Genomic DNA, 19,905 nt, shown 5'->3' with positions numbered 1-19,905 from the left:
AGGACCGGCCAGCCCCCCCCAGATACAAGCCGGGGGGGGGGGGGCAGCAGCTCCAGGGACAGGCTTGTCTTCCAGCTCCCCAAGTTTCTCGGCAGCCATGAAACCCCTCTGCCCTCCATCCAGCACCCTGAGCTGCTGCCACCCAGCAGGCACCACTGCTTTAGGGAAGCATCTTCCAGGATGTTTGTGGGACCCTCCATGGGGTCCCAGACTATAGTGAGGACCCTCTCTGGCATCTGAGTCTCTAGCGTGGATACTCCCAGCTGAGAGAAATCTTAATTTCCAGAGACCAGGCTCTCAGTGGCAAATCTGTCCAACTCAGCCCCTTTCACCACCAAGAAAAGCTGCACAGAAAGCCTCGGCTCCCCTCCCTTTTCACCATGTCCACAACCCTCCCCAGGGGCATTAGACAACTCCAGGTGGGCAGGAGAGCCCCGAATGCTGATACGTGGGTGTGAGCACCTCCACGCCAACATCTGCCCCCATGGGTGCTGTGTGGTGACGAGAGGCAGGCAGCACCAGAGAGCATGTGACATCTCTATTCGCTGCTGCTGAAAACTTCCCCTCTGTGCATGGAGAGTGCAGACAACACATTTCGAGTTTTATCAAGTTTTCAATGATGCCCATTGTAAGCCAACAGTAGCCAGGTAGTTGATGTACAGAAAACACTACAGTCCCAGTTTGATTGCCCAGTTGAGGGAGACTCAACTGATATTCTTGATCATTCTAAGAGAGGACAATAGTGGGCTGAGCCACCTGCTCTGCACCCCTCCCATCCCACCCCGGGAGCAGCTTGGCTCCAGCCAGCCCAAGGCTAGACAGGGAGGACGGGGCACCCACCTGGCTGGTTGCTAGGAGCTCTGGGTTTCCGTCACTCATCCCCACGTAGGCACTCTCACCATCAAACTGGAACAGAGAAAGAGAGGCAGCTCTGATGAAAATGTTCTCAAGAAGGGCCCAGGAGAAGCCAGAGGAGGTCAGGGGACTAAAAGCACTGAGGCGAAAAGACTCTGGAGCCTGGAGAAGCAAAGACTGAGCCCACGATGCCCAGCCCCCATTTCAGCAGGACTCCCTCTAGGGTTGAAGGAGCAGTCCTTATTCTGTGACCTCTGATGGCTTGGGTTCATCACACTTAGGATGCAGAGAGGAAAACCTTTCTGCCCTTTATACCTTGTCCATAGATGTGTCAGGTTGCCCTGTCAGATACTGAGCTCCCCATCTCTGGAAGTATGCAAATATTTCTCCTGGCCAAAATAACATCAGGCTCTCAGCTAGAGCTGGAATTCCACAAGCTGGAGAGAGGCCAAGGTCTCCAGAGCCTTGGGATCAGGACAGCCTGCCCCCGACCCATCCTCCAGGTCTTACCATCCCAAGTGGCTCTGCCCCCTCACCTTTGACCCTGAGGCAGTGAGGACTGTGGTAAAAACCAGGTACAGGAACTACACCCTGTGTTCTGAGCAGCTGCCAAGGCTGGAGTTGTCTGCAAGAGGGAGCAAGTGTAGCGGGAGAAGCAGGGGCTCTGGGGCCACTGGCTCCCCTTTTCCCTGATGTGTGATCTTGAGCTGGTGTCTGAACTTCTGAGGTGCCACATCTGTCAAATGGGGATAACGACAGTAGTCCTCTCTCCAGGGGATGCTGCACTGAAACGTGCAAAGCACTTGGCTCAATTCCAGTTCCCTTCGCTTGAGACAAGTGTCTTGGGTCGGGTTCTCTAGAAGCAGAGCCTGAGACAAGGGTTCAAATGCATGTGATCTTTGAGAAGTGCTCGTTAGAAATAACCTGTAAGGGAGGGAGGGATCAGGATAGGACAGGGGAAGGAGCGAAGCAAGGATGTGGTCCCAGCTGGAGAGTCGCTGTAGCCTGATCCCACCACAAGCTCTGGGGCATGGATGGTACCACAGAGTTAGTCCCAGCTTGAAGCAAGAGGCTGCACTTTTGTAGCCCATGTACATCAGTCATTGGCTGTGGGCTGCCCTTAAGGGACAGAAGGAGTCATAACCTGAGAAGGGTGGCCCCCATTTGGCCAAGGACAGTTCTCCAGAGAATTGTGCCAGCTGTGAGCCGTTCTTAGCCAGGGCTCACAGCAGATGGGAGTAGGCTGTGCTGGACAGTAAAGGGATCTGGGGGAGGGGGGGCACCAACAGCAGCTGGCCAGTTTACTGTAATTGAAAAAAAACCTTTTATTAGGTTATATTCATATGGTTCAAAATTCCCAAAGTACAAAAAGCAACAGAGTGAAAACTCGCCTCCCCCCACCTCCCAGGCATTCACCGCCCCTCTCCAGAGACAACAGCTGCATCTACCAGCTTCCTATACATCCTTTCAGAGACAGGCTCTGTATATACATCAGAGTCATTGCTTTCACATAACTGACAACATACTATACACACCATTTCGCACCTTATTTTTCTCCTAGCAACACATCCTGGAAAGTGTTTTATGTCAGGACATAATTTTGTTTTCTGGTACCTAGTATGCCACAGCATGCCTGTAACATATATATTTGACTAGTTAAGCACGTGGGCAATTGAGTTGTTTCCAGGCTTTTGCTATTTCCACATCGCTCCCGTGAATATTTTTGTACATCCATCATTTTGCATGGGTGTGAGTCTATCTGTAGGATTAGTCTGTATAATCACGGCATCTAACCGTGTGTGCGTCTGTAATTTGGATGGACATCACCAAGCAGCACTCATGGAGGTTGGAAAAGTCCACAATCCTGCAATCATCAGTTCATCCAGACCCTCTTCGCTCAGAGAGGTTTTCCTAACAACGGCTCAGATGCCAGCCTCCTACCTCTGTGGGCTCTGAAGCCCAGTACCCCCGATTCCCTTGCCCTGCTTGCCCTGTTCATCGTTCCACAGCCCCTTTACCTTCTAGCTTTCTACATAATTTACTTATTTACCATGTTCATTGCTTACAGTTGGATTTCCCCCACGAAAATGGAGGGGACTTGAGGTCAGGGTCTTTGTCTGTACACTGATGCCTCCCAAATACCTAGAATAGTGCTTGACACAGAGCAGATACTCAATAAATGCTTGTTGAATGAATGAATGAATGAAACAGCCACTACATCACTCACATTGTCTTTTACCAGGCCAGTCTTTCCATCGGGGTAGTGGGAATAGGGTTTATACCCAAGTGCCTTCCCAACACAAGGATGGGCAGAGTCCTTTGGTGACTGCTGGATTTGCAAAAGAAAAGGCCATGCCATGCCTAGAGTCTGGGCATGACCCCAGATGCAAGGCTCCATCTACCACACTGTACCCCCGGAGCTCAGGCTTCAAGGCTCTGCTCAGAAACACCTCCTCCAAGAGGCCTGCCATGCTTTCACCTCCTTTGGCTTTCCCTCTAACAACATAGATTGTCTCCATATCTGTCTTCTGCCCCAGAGTGGGAGCAGCATGGAGGCTGAAACTGTGTCCTGGTCATCTCCAAATCCCACAACACCTGACACAGACTGGCATCAGGAACGGGACTACAACTTAGGCAGGGTAGAGTGCTCTCAACCAAAGCTCCTGGGTACTTATCAGATGTGTCACCATGGCTACATATTCTTTGATAAAAGTAAGACGTTTTTAAAAATCACACGTAATTTATAAGCATATTCTAAAAGAAAGAATGATGGGAAGTGGAGGGGGAAGAAATTCAACCAGGTATTTGGAACATTTTATAAAGCAATAGTCATCAAACAGTATGGTATCGATTAAAAGTACAGGGACGTGTATTAAAGGAGCAGAGGAAAAGATATCCCCCAAACGCTGTGTAATATCCCATTTATTAAATGCTGGCTAGAACGAAGCCACCCTGGTCTGCTCTCTCCTCTGACATGCACAGCAGGCAATGAACAAATATTTGGTGAATGAATGAATATGCCTGGCACCGAGCAAAATGCTTTCCATAAAAGAGCTCATTTAACCCTCAAAACAACCAGTGTTTCAAACCAAGGAAACAGGTCGAGAGGATAAACAGTTGCCCAAGATCACGCAGTTAGGGAGACACTGCACTGCAGAGTGGTCTGTTTGCTTCCTGGGCTTGGCCTCTTCCACGAGGCTGTAAGCTCCTTGGCGTCAGGGATCGTGGCCTGGCTGCACCCCCCCTCCACACACACACACACACACACACACACAAACACATAGCCAATCATTTGCCGGGGCCTTGCACATACTAGGTGTTCGATGTGTACGTGGTCGGGCTTCGCAGAGGAAGGAACTCCTTGCAGTGAGCAGTGGGGAATGGTGCGGAGGAGCAGAGACCCTGGATTTTGAGGCGTGTGTGCCGGGGGTAGTGAAGAGGTTGAGCAGTGGGTCCCCGTGAGGTCATCGGAGCGCCCTCAAATGGGCTTCTGCATTCACTTGTTTATTCAAACAAGAAAGAGCAGCCACGTGCCAGAGCGAAGCTTGCTTCCTGCTTCAAGGAAAATCTGACAAGTTGGCAGAGGTTCCCAAGGCAGGGCCTGGGTCAGCCTCCATCGGGTCGCCCCTGGGTGCTTTGCATGGTGTCCTGGAGCACAGGACTCGGTTACTGAGCAGCTATGAACAGAGGCCCCAAGGTGGTGGCTGGGTGGGTGATGTCTGCTCTCTGCCCACCTCTGTCCAGCGCTCCACCACCTCCGAGCCCTTGTAGGGGGAAGGAAGGAGGGAAAGGGACTCCGAAACCTCCCAGACTTCCCCTGGCTTGGCCCCCAGGGCCCTAAGGCCTGAGACTTACCCCCCTCAACCCTCCTCTTGGGGTTGGGGGGCTTTCTGGAGGAAAGAACCTGCGTGCCAAGGGGAGAAGTCACAAAGCCTAGACACTAAAGAGCCCCTTCCTCCTCCGCGTGCACAAAACAGACTGAAAACACCCACATGGACACCCACCGCACAGCGGTGATGCTGAGTGAGCATCACACAAAGGTATACGAGGGCTTCCCTGGTGGCGCAGTGGTTGAGAGTCCGCCTGCTGATGCAGGGGACACGGGCTCGTGTCCGGGAGGATCCCACATGCCGCGGAGCGGCTGGGCCTGTGAGCCATGGCCGCTGAGCCTGCGCGTCCGGAGCCTGTGCTCCGCAACGGGAGAGGCCGCAACAGTGAGAGGCCCGCGTACCGCAAAAAAAAAAAAAAAAAGGTATACGACACACAGCGTGCCCAAGCATGGCGACAACATATGCATCACAAACTGGTGGGGGCCCACGCCACACACAACAGAGTGCTCAAGACAGCACTCAGTTACACACATACCACACGCATGGGTAGCACCAACCATCACAGACAAAGACGTCCAGAGCACAAGCATGAGCGTACACAGCACAGACCCTTCACGGGACTGGTACGCAACCGCCGGAGCCTGCACACACGGAAGGGAGGGGATGCCCAGATGAGAGTAAGTACCCCACCCATCTGCAACTGAATACGTATATAACTCAGAGAAACGTGCACACAAACACATATGACCCGCGCATGTAGAGACACACAAAGGCACCAAAGAACTTAAATTCTGTGCGCAACTCAGTTTCTCAGTCCCTCAGTCAAAAATCTTTTTTCACACCACAGAACCTTCCACATGCTTTAAAATGTGAAAAAAAAAAAGTGTGTGTGTGTTTCAGGAGGGTGGGGAACAACGGCCTAAGAATTTCCACGAAATGCCAGGAGAATATCTCTTACCACTGACTGGAATAGATTAATTTTCCCCATTTCATATTCTAATTATAATTCCTTTTCCCAGCGCCATCTTCAGTCGTCATTACAGCTGGAAGATTGTTCTGCGAAAGCCAGCCCTTCATCTTCTCTTCCCAAGAGTTTTGTCATGGAAATGAGTTTGGGAATCTGAAAGAATCCACATTTTTGCAAATAGCGAATGTGTGGGGATAACCCTTTCATGACGGCCACCAAGGATAGGCTTCTGAAGGGTCTGTCTCTCCCCACAACGTGTGGTCCCCTTGGCGAGAGGGGCAGCTGGTCCTCTAGTCCAACAGCCAACACACCCCACCCCCCCCCGCCAAACACACACACACATGCACAAAGAAAAGGATAGATCCCTTTTCTATCTTTAAGCAAACTTAGCAAATAGGCAGCCAAGGTGAAAGGTGAGACACCCTGATTTTAGCGAGTCAGATGATGCTAGCTCCATCTGTGCCCCTTGGGCAAGCTCTGTAACTGCTCGAAGCCTCCGTTTCCTTATTCTCATGACCCACAGAGCCACTGATTCACAGGAGGTAGAAATTAAACATCTGTGGCATGGACAAATGTGGTAACTGGGTAGATGAATGGATGGAAGGAAGGGAGGGAATGAAGGATGGAATGGATGGATGCATGTATGGATGGATGGATGATGGATGGTACAAATCAGCACAGTCCCATAGAAATATAAAGCAAGCCACATGTGTAATATAAAATTTTCTAGTAGCCACAGTTAAAAAAAACCCCAAAAACCTGGTCAGCCAATGCTTAAGACTCCACACTTCCTGGAATATTACTCAGCCATAAAAAGGAATGAAATTGGGTCATTTGTAGAGATGTGGATGGACCTAGAGACTGTCATACAGAGTGAAGTAAGTCAGAAAGAAAAACATATCGTATATTAACGCATATATGTGGAATCTAAACAAATGGTATAGATGATCTTATTTGTAAAGCAGAAATAGAGACACAGACATAGAGAACAAACGTATGGATACCAAGGGGGGTGGGCGGGATAAACTGGGAGATGGGGATTGACATATGTACACTACTGATACTATGTATAAAATAGATAACTAATGAGAACCTACTGTATAGCACAGGGAACTCGACTCAGTGCTCTGCAGTGACCTAAATGGGAAGGAAATCCGAAGAAGAGGGGATATATGTATACATACAGCTGATTCATTTTGCTGTACAGTAGAAACTAACACAACATTGTAAAGCAACTATACCCCACACAAACCCCAAAAAAAAAAAAAAAAAAAAAAAAAAAAAAAAAAAGACTCCACGCTTCCAATGCACGGGGCACGGGTTTGATTCCTGGTCAGGGAACTAAGATCCCACATGCCGCACTACGTGGTATGGCCAAAATTTTCTTTTAATTAAAAATAAATTTAAAAATAAATAAATAAAATATAAATAAAGTTAAAAAAGAAAGTATAAACTGGTGAAATTAATTTTAAAGACATATTTATTTAACCCAATATACTAACAATATTGGTTTCAACATGTGATCAACAGAAAAATTGTAAATGAGACGGTTTACAGTCTTTTTTTGATACTGTCTTTGAAATCCAGTATGTATTTTACCTTACAGTACGTCTCCGTTTAGACTTAGCCTCATTTTGAGTGCTCAGAAGTCACAGGCGGCTGGTGGTGAATAGAGAAGTAAACAGCTGGGATGGAGGAGATGCGTGGATGGATGGCGGGTAGGCGTATGGGTGCAGTGGACGGATGAGTGGACGGACGGATGGATGATGGATGGAAAGGGGGGTGGGGAGATGAGTGGTGGGAATGAGTGGGATAGATGGGTCAGTGGACAAAAAGATGACTCAGTGGTTGGACAGATGGAATTAGAAGGTGGGATGAATGGACGGATGGGCAGGTGGGTGGCTGGGATGAGAGCAGATGGATGAATGAGATGGGATGGCTGGGTGACTATGAAGAGACGGGTGTGACGGGAAGATGATTAGGATGGTGGATGAGATAAACAGATGGCTGGAATGGGTGTGTGGGATGCCTGCGCTAATGGAATGGGCTGAATAGTGGGTGGATAGATAGGTCTGGGATTTCCTCGTCGATTCACACTTTTGTTGGATGATGCCATGGCTTCTTAGGGTTACAACATGTCACTGACTTTCAAACACTCACCTGCAGCCAAGTTACCTCCAGATTGCAATGCACCATTTCCCCTGAACATTTCCCCCATTTGGTCCATGAGCACCTCAAGTTCAACACACCCAACACTGAACTCACGACATGTGTAGAAGCCTGCTCTTTCTCTGGCGGTCTGCCGTCGTGAGAGATGTCACCTCTACAGAGTACACTGTCAGTACCTCTGGGGTGACTCTGGGCCCCTTCCATTCTACATCCTCCTGATCCAATCACCAGCAGAAGCTTTCTGCTCAGCTTCTTCCAACCCAACCCATCTTTCACCCTGGCTGTCACTAGCAATCTTTCGGCAATCATTTCACTGCTCAGATCAAAACCCTGCAGTGACTCCACATCGTTGACTCTGGCATCCAGGACCCTCCATGACAACCAGCCCTGAGACTCAGCTCCCACAGCATTCCCTCAAGGCTGCAGGAACCTCCAGCACCCTTGCCTTTGCACACATTGCCCCATCATCAGCCTGGAGCACCCTCTTCCTCCCTTTCTCAATCCACTGAAATCCAACTCTTCCTAGGTCTTTTTTTTTTTTTTTTTTTTCTGGCTATGCACTCCAACCTTAACAGTCCTGCTTGCTTCTATAAATCCATATTCTTGGGCCCAATCTTAAAGCCCCCATCTCAAGCCAGCTTTGGACTTAACTCAACTTCCATGTATAGTGTGATATACTGGGCAACAGCATTGATTCTTGAATAGGACTATCAGTTCCACCACTTACTTAGCTGTGTGTGACCTTGGATTTAACTTCTCTTTGCCTTAGTTTCCTCAGCTGTAATGATGGCAGTTAATTATTACTGCCTCATAAGGTTTTTGATATCTGTTATCAGATATCAGATATGAGTTAATATCTGTAACATATACTTAATAATGGTAATGACTTTTGACAAGTGTTTAATAAATGTTATCTTTTATTATTATATGCTAAACTATTATCCCCTCATCAGCCCCAATGCCCCTCAGTCTTGCAGGGGACTGTATCTCCTATGTCTCTGAGACCATCAGATACTCCCTCAACTCTCTCCCCTCCTCCACATTATTAATATCACACCCATCCTGACCTCCTTTCCTTTAGTCTAAATAGGTGAAGTGTCTCCCTCCCGTTCAAGGTGAGCCCTTTCACTTTGACCCCGTCCTTCTCATGTCTTTCCCTCATTCATTCCCATGCCTAGATCTAAGACCTAATTTAAATATGCTGAGGTAAAATGAAATCAGTTGATGCCTTTATTATCAGGCACCAAACACCTACAATGTACTGAGTAACACACTCCCAACATCGGCGGTTTACCGTAAATAAACCTTGTCACAAGGCACTGAAAAGAAATAAAAGCAAAGGGATTCTGAGGTCACAGAAGGGGCAACTGTCATTGTTTGTTGACTGGTATCTAGCGATTGTTTACCATGTGCCTGACATTGTACAGACACCAGCCATGCTGTAATGATAATGACACAGCTCCTCAAGGAGCCCCCAGTCCTTTGGAGAAGCTTGGGCGAATAAAATGTTCCTATTCTCCAAATCTGAGAAAGGAAGATAGGCCATTCTTTGGCCATATTCCCACAACAGGAACAAGTAACCACAAACCTTGTCTGACTCTCATCTCAATTGGTCAGTGACAGTTTTGTACCCACCCAGACTCTGAAAGTCAAGCAATCAATAACAGCCTCACTCCAATAGCTACATGTCCACAGCTGGGGGTCAGCCTTTCCCAGAACCTCCTGCTTCTGAAAGTTACCCCCATCCCTGGACTCCATGCTTCCCCAAACCCTACAAAACTCAGCTCTTGCTTGATTTGGACAGACTAGCTTTGCCAAGTACAGCAATGAATTCAACATCTTGTTTCTGATATAAAATGATGGCCTCATCTTTGACAAATGTGACAATGGTAGGATAAAGCTGTCACAGAGGAGTGAAAGAAGGGAGAAGGGCCTTTCAAGAGAAGTATCCTGAACAGGATAACTTGGAGGCCCCATGATGGAGAACATATAGGAGTTGGCCAGGCAAAGAGCAGGGAACATGACATCTGAGGCTGCTGTGAGCACAGGCCAGTGGGCACCTACTCTATTCCAGACCTCATCCCAGAGCTGTGCCTGGTCATCTCACTTGAAAGCCCCAGAATTCCCAAGGTTGCATGACCAGCCCCATTGTAGACATGAGCAAGAGGGTGCTTGGGGAGCTTGCCCAAAGCTACCCAATCAGTTCCGAATCTGCCCTTGATGTCAGGTACCGAAGCAACAGTTGTTCTGTAGAAGCTGCTGTCCCTCCCCTCTGTACAGAGACACGGATCAAAGACCAAAGATGCACAGTCCTCAGCCCGGCCAGTTGCAGACACCAAGAGATATGCCTCATGGAGATCTGAAGAGGAAACAATCAAAGCAGCCTACACTGCTCCCGCCTGCCCCCACAGTGGGCCGTGAGAACACTCATTCTGCACAGATAAAACAGTTCTAAAGTACAGAGGCAGCTGCACCCTGGGCCCTGACGAGAGTGCGGTTTTATGTGGAAGTCTCACAGAGAGATACACATCACATCAGGGAGATCATGGGGGAGGGGCAGAGAGGCGCTGCACAGATGGAGCAGGATAGGGATAGGGCCTCAGGCTCAAACTCTGACCAGACCCCGTATGCTCAACTCCAGGTCCACCGTCACTCAAAGAAGGATGACAGCACAGTGGTTACAAACGTGGGCTCTGGTGCCAAGCTGCCTGGGTCTAAATCTTGTGCTTGCTTTTCAAGCTGTGCAACTTTTTAACTAAGTTACTATGTCTCAGTTTCCTCATCCGGAAAATGGGCATGACTATCACTGGGATTAAATAAATTATGTGCTTAGAACTTTGCCTGGTACAGAGAAAGCACTCAAAATTGTTAGCTATCACTTATATTACTACTTAAACCTTACAACAACCCTAGAAGCTTGCTATAACTGCCTCCTTTCTGTAGATGAAGAAACTGAGTGGGGCTTCATGCAAGCCTGTGAGGTCCTAAGTGTGGGGAAAAAACCCTTATGCCTCTGCCCACCATATGTAATTTGAAATAAAATTTGTAAATTAAAATCTTTGTAAGACAGTTCAACTAGGGGCTAATTTTTTCTATGATGATGACATTCGCACTTCGTTCCTAAATGTCAAATATCAATTTCTCTCAAAAAACAAGTTTTTCTCTTTATCAGTGCTTTGCCAGACGTGACGCACATTCTTATTCTGCCCACCAAGAAATCCAGAGCTCTGATTGAGGCCCAGAGAGGTTAGGGGATCTTCCCAAGGCCACACAGCCAAGACATGCCCAAGCTGAGTCTGCAGTCCAGGCTGCTGGACCCCCAAAAGACCACACTGGCTTCCCACCTCCACGGTTTCCAAGCTGTGTGAACCAGAGCAGGTAACCTCGTGACTCTGGGCCAGGGGCCTTGTCTACCAGGAAGGAGAAATAATGCCTTGGGCATGGTCTGCCAGCGGGGCTGGGGGCCTCGTGAGCAAGCCCAGTGTTGTAGCCACTGCAGGACCTGCTTCCCCACCACTGACCAGAGCTGGCTTGGATGGCGCCACGTGTTTTATCAATTAAAAATATTGGAAGGTAATGTAAAAAGACAATGATCAATACAACTTCAGTGGCAGAGTGCTACCAGGCACCTGGCTCCTCCAAGAGGTGGGAATCATTGCCCCCGTTTTATAGACAAGGAAGCAGGGCCTTCCCAGCTCGCTCTAACCATCCTCCTTCTAGACCTGGCATGTCCAGCGTGGTGACCATTGAGCACTTGGAATACGGCTGGTCCAAACTGAGAGGTGTTTACATGTAAAACACATACCAGGTCTCAAAGACTTAGAACAACAACAACAAAAGAATACAAAATGCCTCATTGGTATATTTATATTGATTACATGCTGAAATGATAACATTTTGGATAGATGGAGTTAACTAAAATATATTATTAAAATTAACTTCACCTGTTTCTTTTTACTTTTTAAAATGCGACTACTAAAGAATTTGAAATTATGTAAGTGGTTTGCATTATACTTCTGTTGGAGAGTGCTGGCAGAGATGCTGTCCCAGCCACTATCTGCTCCAGACCCAGAATCTTGGAGATAGCAATAGCTGAATCCAATTCTCCACGAGAGATACGGGGAAACTGAGGCCCACAGAGGGAGAGTGATGTTTAAGGCAAGCAGCTGGTACAGAGGCATTCATTCACTCAGCAAACGTTAAGTTCTAAGTGCTGGGATACAGCAGAGGACAAAGTGTGGAGCCACATCCCAGACCAGAGGTGACATGGTGATGCTGCAGGTTTCCTTGCCCAGCCAATACACCTGGGGACCAGGGCAGCTAGACTTGCACCAATTCCTCAGTTCCCCATTGTCACCTCAGATCACAGAGCTCAGAGACAGGAAGACATGGTGAAACTCCAGCTCCAACGCAGAGCAGATCCACCTCAAAGACCGATACTGAGCCCCCCAGCAGCTGCCAAGACATCCTGATGGGCAGGGTCTCTCAGAGGGCACAGCATGCCCTGGCAGGCCTGTGATTCTGCCACTGGTGGCAGCGTACACACCGTCTGCTTTACTGCAGATTTATGGCAAAAATTATCCTCTCTCTCAGCTCCATTTAAAGCCATTTGGAGCTTGCTCCCATCCCCGATTATAAATCTAATTGCACATTCCAAACAGACAAGCACTCATTAAGCTTTAATTATGCACATGTTGTTTTCAACAAACATTTTCATTTGGCCGCTGTGAGGGGGAATGGTTCCAAGGGGGCTGCCAACGCTGCCTGTGGCTGGAAGGAGCTGGGGCCCGAGAAGTGGGTCAGGGTGTGGTCTGTCCAAGAGCAGGACCAGGACCCCATCAGATCAGACTGGCCAAGACTCTGATGGCCTTCCACCAGGCTTCTGCTGCTGGAGATGCCAACGTGCATATTCTCAGCTGGTCCCACCTGCATCCCCAGTACGTCAGAGTCTCATCTAAGCTGGAGCCAGTGGGCCTCTCTAGGGTGGGGAAGGGCGACCCACACTCCCAGCTCTGAATGATAAACCCTCCCCCATCAGGAGCTGTCCCTGCTCCCACCCCTCTCCCCCTGAACTGCAGCTGGCGCCATCTTTCTCCAGCACCTTCCATTCCTTCTTCTGTCCACTCATTTATTCCACAACGATGGACCAAGCACAGACTTGATCAGGCAGTGAGGGGCCAGTGGGGATCATGACAGATAAGCCCCCTGTCTGGTTCTGCCCAGGTCATTCTCCTTCAAGGTCCATCTCACCACTGGGGGAAAAGTCTAAATTCTTTACTGTAGCATTCAAAGCACTTAAAAACCTCCATCCAGCCAAACCTGACTGTCTAGGCTGGCCTCCCATCCCCCTCTCACAGTCCTCCCCTGTCCTGCCTTTCGAGATGTCCTGAGATCCCGGCATGGACCACACTCTCCCACACACCTTGGCCTCTGCGGCTCTGCGGCTCTCCACCTGAATCTCCCCACTTGTTCTGTTCCTTGCGGTTAACTCCCAGTCACTCCCGTGCTGTTCCCCTCCAGGAAGCCACCGCCGATACCCACTCCGGGATCCAGCTGACCGCCCCTCTGCTTGGGGGAAGCTCTGGAAGCGTTTATTGTTATAAACGCTATAATGCTGTTACCAACTGCCACACGTCTGGCTCCTAAGACCAGACTGCCCCGCTATCTCCCCATAGCACCCTCTGCTCCAAGGGTGGGGGGGAGAGGTATCCACTCACTGTGTGGCCTCGAACAAGGTCTTCCTCTCTCTGGCCTCAATCTCCCCATTTGTACGTGGAACGGTTGAATGGGTGAGGCTCTCTGGGCCCTTCGTAGTTCAGTCAGTTTTAAGTTTTGTGGTTCGTTCAGCAGCTAGACCTTTCTCTTCCCACCTGAAGAGTGGTCCTGAAGCCACCGACGCACGTTCAAATTTTCAGCCAGGACCCTCGGAACAGAAGGAGCTCACCAAGCCACGTCTAGAGTGTACAGATGGCGCCCACCCAGAGATGGGGATCAGGGATCGCGGAGAACTCTGAGGCCACGCCTCAAAGAGCTTCTGGAAAAATAAGCAAGGAAGATAAGTGTGTGCTTTAAGATGGGTATGGAGGTCCATTCACATCTGATGGTTACCTGTTGTTTTAGGGCAGGTTCCCTGGAAACAGACTCAGAGTGAAATCTGCCAGTTCGAAGTTTATTGGGGAGCATAACAGCAGACAGAGGGAAACAGGTGGGCAGAGGGCAAGTTGAACTGTGATGCAGTCACAACAGAGGTCTCAGCCTGTCCCAAGGAGACTCTGGAGCTGGGATGGCTCTGTAGAGACGTCCTAAATTGAGGCAGGAGCCACTGCATTCCCAAGCAGGCCAGCCATTGGGTCCAGGCTGCCCCGGAGGAGGGTGACTGATAACCTTGGACAAGGTCCCTCCTTCCACCAAAGGCAATACCCAGAGACTCGGCTGCGAGTGGCAGCAGCCAACACTCTCCACAGCTGGAAGAATGAGCGTCTCAATCGGGGAGGGATCTGGGTGACTTACAACAGCATCCACTACAGCTATGATCATTTATTCATTTTAACTAATCTGTGCAACATTTACAGCCTGCTTACGATATGTCAGGCACTCGTTTAATCGATTTACGAGTTTTAACTCATATAATCCTTACAACAACCTACAAGGTGAGTTACTGCTTCTAAGGCTCCCATTTTACAGATGAGGAAACTGAGGTCAAGTGAGGTTAAGCAGCTTGCCCAAGGCCACACAACTAGTAAGTGGTGGAGTCAGGATTCGAACCCAGGATGCCCACCTCCAGAGCTGACACTCTCACGACTGGGCTGTGCTACTTTCGTGGCCTTGCCCTGCTACTCACGAAGACACAGAGCTATCCACCCGCAGCCTTCTGCCCAGAGGCTGGGCTGCGGTCAGTGGTCTAGAGCCTCAGGCTGCCCAGAGTGGCCAGTATTTGTGCTTGACAATTATCTATCATCCGAGCGGTTGGGAACAAGTCCCAAAACTGATCCTTGCCAAAGACAATTAACTAAAAGCCACATGAGTGTACGTTGTGGGGACTGTGGCTTGGGGGAGTGAGTGTGACTGAGACAATGAGAAGCAGATGATTTGGAAGATATTTTCTCCCCAGTGCTACAAAACAAGCCCTCAATCATGCCACACAGGGCTGGTATTGTTGGAAGGGAAATATGTCAACGACAGCGTTCAATCGTGGGGCGGTTAAAAAAAAAAAGAAAGGAAGGAAAAGAAAAAAAATCTTTTGAAATCGTAATTTGACCTAGAAAGGTTTTCTAGGTCACCTGAACTTGACACTTATGCCTCTAACCCCAAAACCTAACATAGACAAAGTACCAAGTTCACTTCCTTCTGTTGGTACCAGATAACCCAGGAAATGATATTTGTAAACACTGCTACGATATTTTTTAGCGCTGTATTGAAATCAGCCCTCAGACTTGGGAGCTGAGAGAACACTGGAGCAGACCAGTTTTGGAAGCCTAGGCTCTGCACTTAGCTGCTGTGTGGCTGTGTGGCCGTGTGGCTGGGACAGGAACCTCACCTCTCTGATTCTCAGATGCCTCTCCTGTAAAATGGGAATGGGATTGGCAGGGCTGTGCGTGCCTCCTGTCAGTGTGCGGGCACACCGAGGTGCCCTAGAGAGGCTGGATTCCCCTATCGCCCCTGCCATTTGCCTAGGCTGAGGTCCACTCCTCTGTTCTTCACTACGGAAGCCCGACGCCCTAGGTCTGGGCTCTCCCTGGGGACCCTGCAGCACAGAAGCCAGGAGGGCAGTTAGGACCTCTGGGTCTGGACCTTCTTCCAGGACACACACAGAGAGAGAGCGAGAGAGAGAGCAAAGCCCACTCCAAGGCAGAGCACATGCCAATGAGTTCTTCAAATTCACTTTTACTGCCAAGCCACCCAGTTTAAGATAAATTATAGAACCTCAGGGCTGATTGGCTCTTAGACTCCTTCCCATTATCCCACTGGGGAAACGGAGGCCAGGGCTGCTAGACTGCCCCCAGTGACTAAGCCACAGCATGCCAATGGTTGAAACCACCACAGTACTGGGGTCCCCGAGCCTGTGCCTCCAGTTACTCTCAAAATCCAAGATGGTGGCAGCATCCCCGCCTTGCCCAATCCCTGATCTGAGAACCTGTGATGTAACTGGCCATGTGCCAGGCTCTGAAGAGACCAGGGACACAGAAACGATCCCCAGGGAAGCTTGGGGTCCAGAGGCAGTACAGACACCAGCAATAATGACAGCTGGGGTGATGAGGCATTAGGTAGAGATAGGCCAGGTGAGACAGTTGATACACACCTGCCAGGTAGAGGGGCCAGAGTGATCAGAGAGCTGGGAGGCGAGGCAGCTGGGAGGGTGAGAAAACTGGTGTTTGTGTATGTGTGTGTGTGTATGTGTGCGTGTAGGTGTGAGGTGGGCTGTAGTGCAGAGTGCACGGGAAGACTCAATATTTACTGAAAAAAAACCGTGAGAGTTTGAAGCAATATTCCTAACAGAAGAGTAATTGGGGAGGTGTCATCTAGTTTGGCCAGAGATAAAACATTCTGTGAAGCAACAGTTAAATAATTAAAGCAGTGGGGCAGGGATGTCAAAGGAGAACTTTAAATCAATGAAACAGAAGAGAAGGTACAGAATTAGACCCAACTCTGTACAGAAACACATTATGGTTAAGGAGGGCACTTACTCTATGCCAGGCATCACGAGACGTGATTTACGTAAGATATTTCACTCAATCTTTACAATGAGCCTACAAGGGAGATGCTACGACCCCCTTTTACAGAGGAGAAAAGCTCGATGTAAGCAGCATGCACAAAGGTTACACAGCTAGAAACTGGCAAAGCCAGAATCTTAACTCTGCGAGCTCCTGCCCATAACAACTACTCTATTTTGTCTCTCCTTTTGGAAACAAAGAGACAAAGACCAATTATTTCATAAACAGAATGGGGATAACAGGGTTACTCTGTTCCTACTTAGGAACACTGGACTAGATACCCATTGCAAGCCACCTACCAAAACGTACTCTAAACAGATTCAAGAGTTAAGTCTAAAAAGTCATGTTATAGGGAAATATCAGAAAACAGAGCAGAATGTTTATCAGATCTCTGGCAGCAGGATAACTTCCTCAGCCCTTGAAGCAATCACGGAGGAAGGGAGATTGACAGATTCAAATATATATGCATTAATATCTTCTGTAGAAGGAAGCATAATAAAACCAAAATGAAAAGGACATCGGACTAAGAAAATATCAGTACCAACTATGAGACAGTTAATAAATACGATGCAGAAACGGCTCAGTCAAATTAAAGAGAGCAAGATGCCGACAGACGAAAAGACACAGGACACAAACAGGAAAGTCACACAGGAGGCAATCTACCAAGAGACAAATACATAGGGAAAAATGTACCCTTGATTCTATGGAAATGGGAGAAATGTACATGAAACACACCAACTATAATGAAACTGGGGTACTTCCCACCATTGCTGACATGGAAAACAGTTTCCAGCCTTCTGGAAAGGAATATGGCAGCCACCACCAGGCAGATAGCCAGCCAGAAGCAGGGTAGATGAGTACCCAAGACCCCTGCCTGCTGCCTCAAGAGTCACCCCCGCACCACACTGCTCATTTGTCTCGAGTCCACCCAGTCTGAGCATCTGGTGCAGTGAAGAGGACAGGACCAGGAATTATAAGTGGGTGATAAGTGCACTGGGAGCCAGAGTTCATGGGAGCCTAGAGACTTCTCAGAGGAGGTGGCTTCTAAGCCAATCTACCTACAGGTTGAGCAGAATTAGCCAGGTGAGGGAGAAGGCACCAGATGGACAGGACAGGCAGGCTGGTGGGAACAGCATTTGCCAAGGACAGAGGGCTGGAGAGGAGGACCCACTTACTTAGGGGAGGCAGTGAGAGCTGAGCTGCAAAGGCAAATAGGACCTTATCACGATGGGGCTTTTCAGGGCTACACAGGGTGGGGGTGGAGGGTTGAGACCAAAGCCCAGATTGTGGGCTGCATTTTAGAAACTGGCTTCTTAGCTTCAGGTGAAGAATGGATGGGGGAAGGTAAGACTGGAGCCTGTCTAGGAAGCCAGGCAGAAGCTCCTGTGATGATCCAGGGGTGGAGCCCAGAAGCAGGACTCTGAGCAGGGAAGAAACACTTGCTAAAGCAATAATAAGTAAAAGAGTGTGGCAGTGATTCAAAAATAGAAATTTATATTGATGGTTAGAAAGGGAAGCAGGGTTGAAGGCAGAATAAAACCACGACAGTCTCCAGTATATTTTCCAAAATTCAGAACTAAGAGTCTCAGAGATGAATGAAAACTGCCAAGAGCAAGGGATCACCCAAGAGTCAGAAAGGGGGTGACTCACGCAGTTTGCAAACCCTAATTTCCTCTCCTTGGTCACACACTTCCTTCTGATTTCTTTTTCTGATGATTCATAAGAAAAAAAAATTTCCCCTTTTAAATTCAAACCAGAAATGCTTGAGCACCGGAGCTTACCCTGCCCAAGCCTTAACCTTGGCCCCTCAGCCAACAAAACCCAACTTAACCCCAGGTGACTAAAAAGACACTGGCTGCTAAGAAACCAAGAGGAAACGAGGTTTCTGGCTCTGCCACAGCTGTCAAAGGCCCCTGTGGACCCTCCCAGACCCCAGGAGGGTCTTCGGCAGCAACTCACACACCCAGGTCCACAGCCCCTTAGCCAGAACCCAGGGAGTTTCAGAATTCAGAATCTGTTTGGATTTCCTAAAAGTGAGAAAGTGAAGATCCCGCAAATTAGGTAGTAGCCTCTGTGCGGTCTGGGACAACACCTGCAGTTAAAACACATTCAGATTTCTGCAGTGAATCCTATGAATGTTCACACAAGAGGGCTAAGTGAAACTTATATCTGTTAGTTTAGATCAGGCTTGGGGGCCGAATGAGTTTGCAGCATATTTACAAGATAACTGCTGGTTGCAGAGCCTTTTGGGTTTCAGATAAGGGAGTTTAGAACTGAATCAAGCACTGGGCACACATGCACTAGGCCCTTGTGGGACACTGTCCCTCTGTATGCCCATTTTACAGATGAGGAAACTGAGGCTCGGGTACATAAAGGAAACTGCCCAAGGTCTCACAGCTATTAGATGACTCAGCTGACCTCTTTCCACAGGTACACATGGATCCACCAGGCTGCAGAAATGCCAGGCAGAGCATTTACCATTACAGGGAATGTGGGCATCACTGGGAGCGGGTCAAGACCAGGTGCAACAGGAATTGGGTGCCTGCAAGGTGTCTGTCTCCTCAGGCAGGCCTGGGAGCATCAGCCGTCCCCACAGGCCCAGAGGTCCCTGAATCCACCACAGACATGGTCCTAGCCCCCGAAGGCCTCAGAGTCCCCTGGAGGAGGCAGGTGACAAACAAACACACAAAAGTGTCTACAACTGTGACAAATGCTGTGAAGCGAACAGAGTGCAGAGACAGAAGATGGAGAGAAACACAGAGTACTTGAAAAGGTCTCTCTCTCGAGGTAACAGTTTAACTGAGGGAGCCCTGAAGGAGGAGAAGGGCCCTGCCACGTAATAAGTGTGTGTGGGGGGGGGGGGCAGCAAGTGCATAGTCCCCGGGGTCAGCCAGCAGAAAGCTGCGGCATGAGGGGAGGCATAATGTGGCTGGAACACGGTAAGCAGAGGGGCAGGAGCAAGGATGAGATCAGAGCAGTCGGCAGGCGCCAAAGCATGTGGGGCCCTGGGGTCGTGGTGGGCACTTGGATTTTATCTCAAATGGGATGCCACTGGAGAGTTTTTGCAGAGAAGCAACGTGCTCTGATTTCTATTTTAAAAGATGACTCAGGCTGCCACATGGAAGACGGATTCCATAAGACTCCATTCTCTGAGTCTCAGTTTGCTCATCTATACAATGGGTTCATGAGAAGCCCTGTGAAAAACATAACCAAGGGCTGTCTGGCAGACAGCTGACTCTCGGAAAGTAGAAGAGCAAAGCCTGGGTTTTCCCACCTAATCACAAACCAGGAGAACCCAGTCCTAAATCATCCATACACAAGTCACTCCTCTGCTCAAAATCCACAGTCCTCAGGATAAAGACTCACCTCTTTC

At 49.0% G+C, this 19,905-nt stretch overlaps 1 protein-coding gene across 3 annotated transcripts in view; it reads right to left on the bottom strand.

Annotated features, from left to right (window-relative positions):
• TOX2 (TOX high mobility group box family member 2) overlaps positions 1-19,905 on the bottom strand; it is a 111,067-nt gene that overhangs the window by 84,591 nt on the left and 6,571 nt on the right. For 2 of the 3 annotated variants that reach the window (XM_007464758.1, XM_007464757.1), the window contains exon 2: positions 841-906. In XM_007464758.1, the coding sequence (XP_007464820.1) occupies positions 841-906 (66 nt within the window). Of the gene's footprint in view, positions 1-840; positions 907-19,905 lie in introns of those variants that run through there. The other variant, XM_007464759.1, reaches the window with a different exon arrangement.

This window comes from Lipotes vexillifer, unplaced genomic scaffold, assembly GCF_000442215.2.
Source record: "Lipotes vexillifer unplaced genomic scaffold, Lipotes_vexillifer_v1.1 scaffold53, whole genome shotgun sequence".
Lineage (NCBI taxonomy): Eukaryota > Metazoa > Chordata > Mammalia > Artiodactyla > Lipotidae > Lipotes > Lipotes vexillifer.
This window is presented reverse-complemented; position numbering and strand designations above follow the sequence as displayed.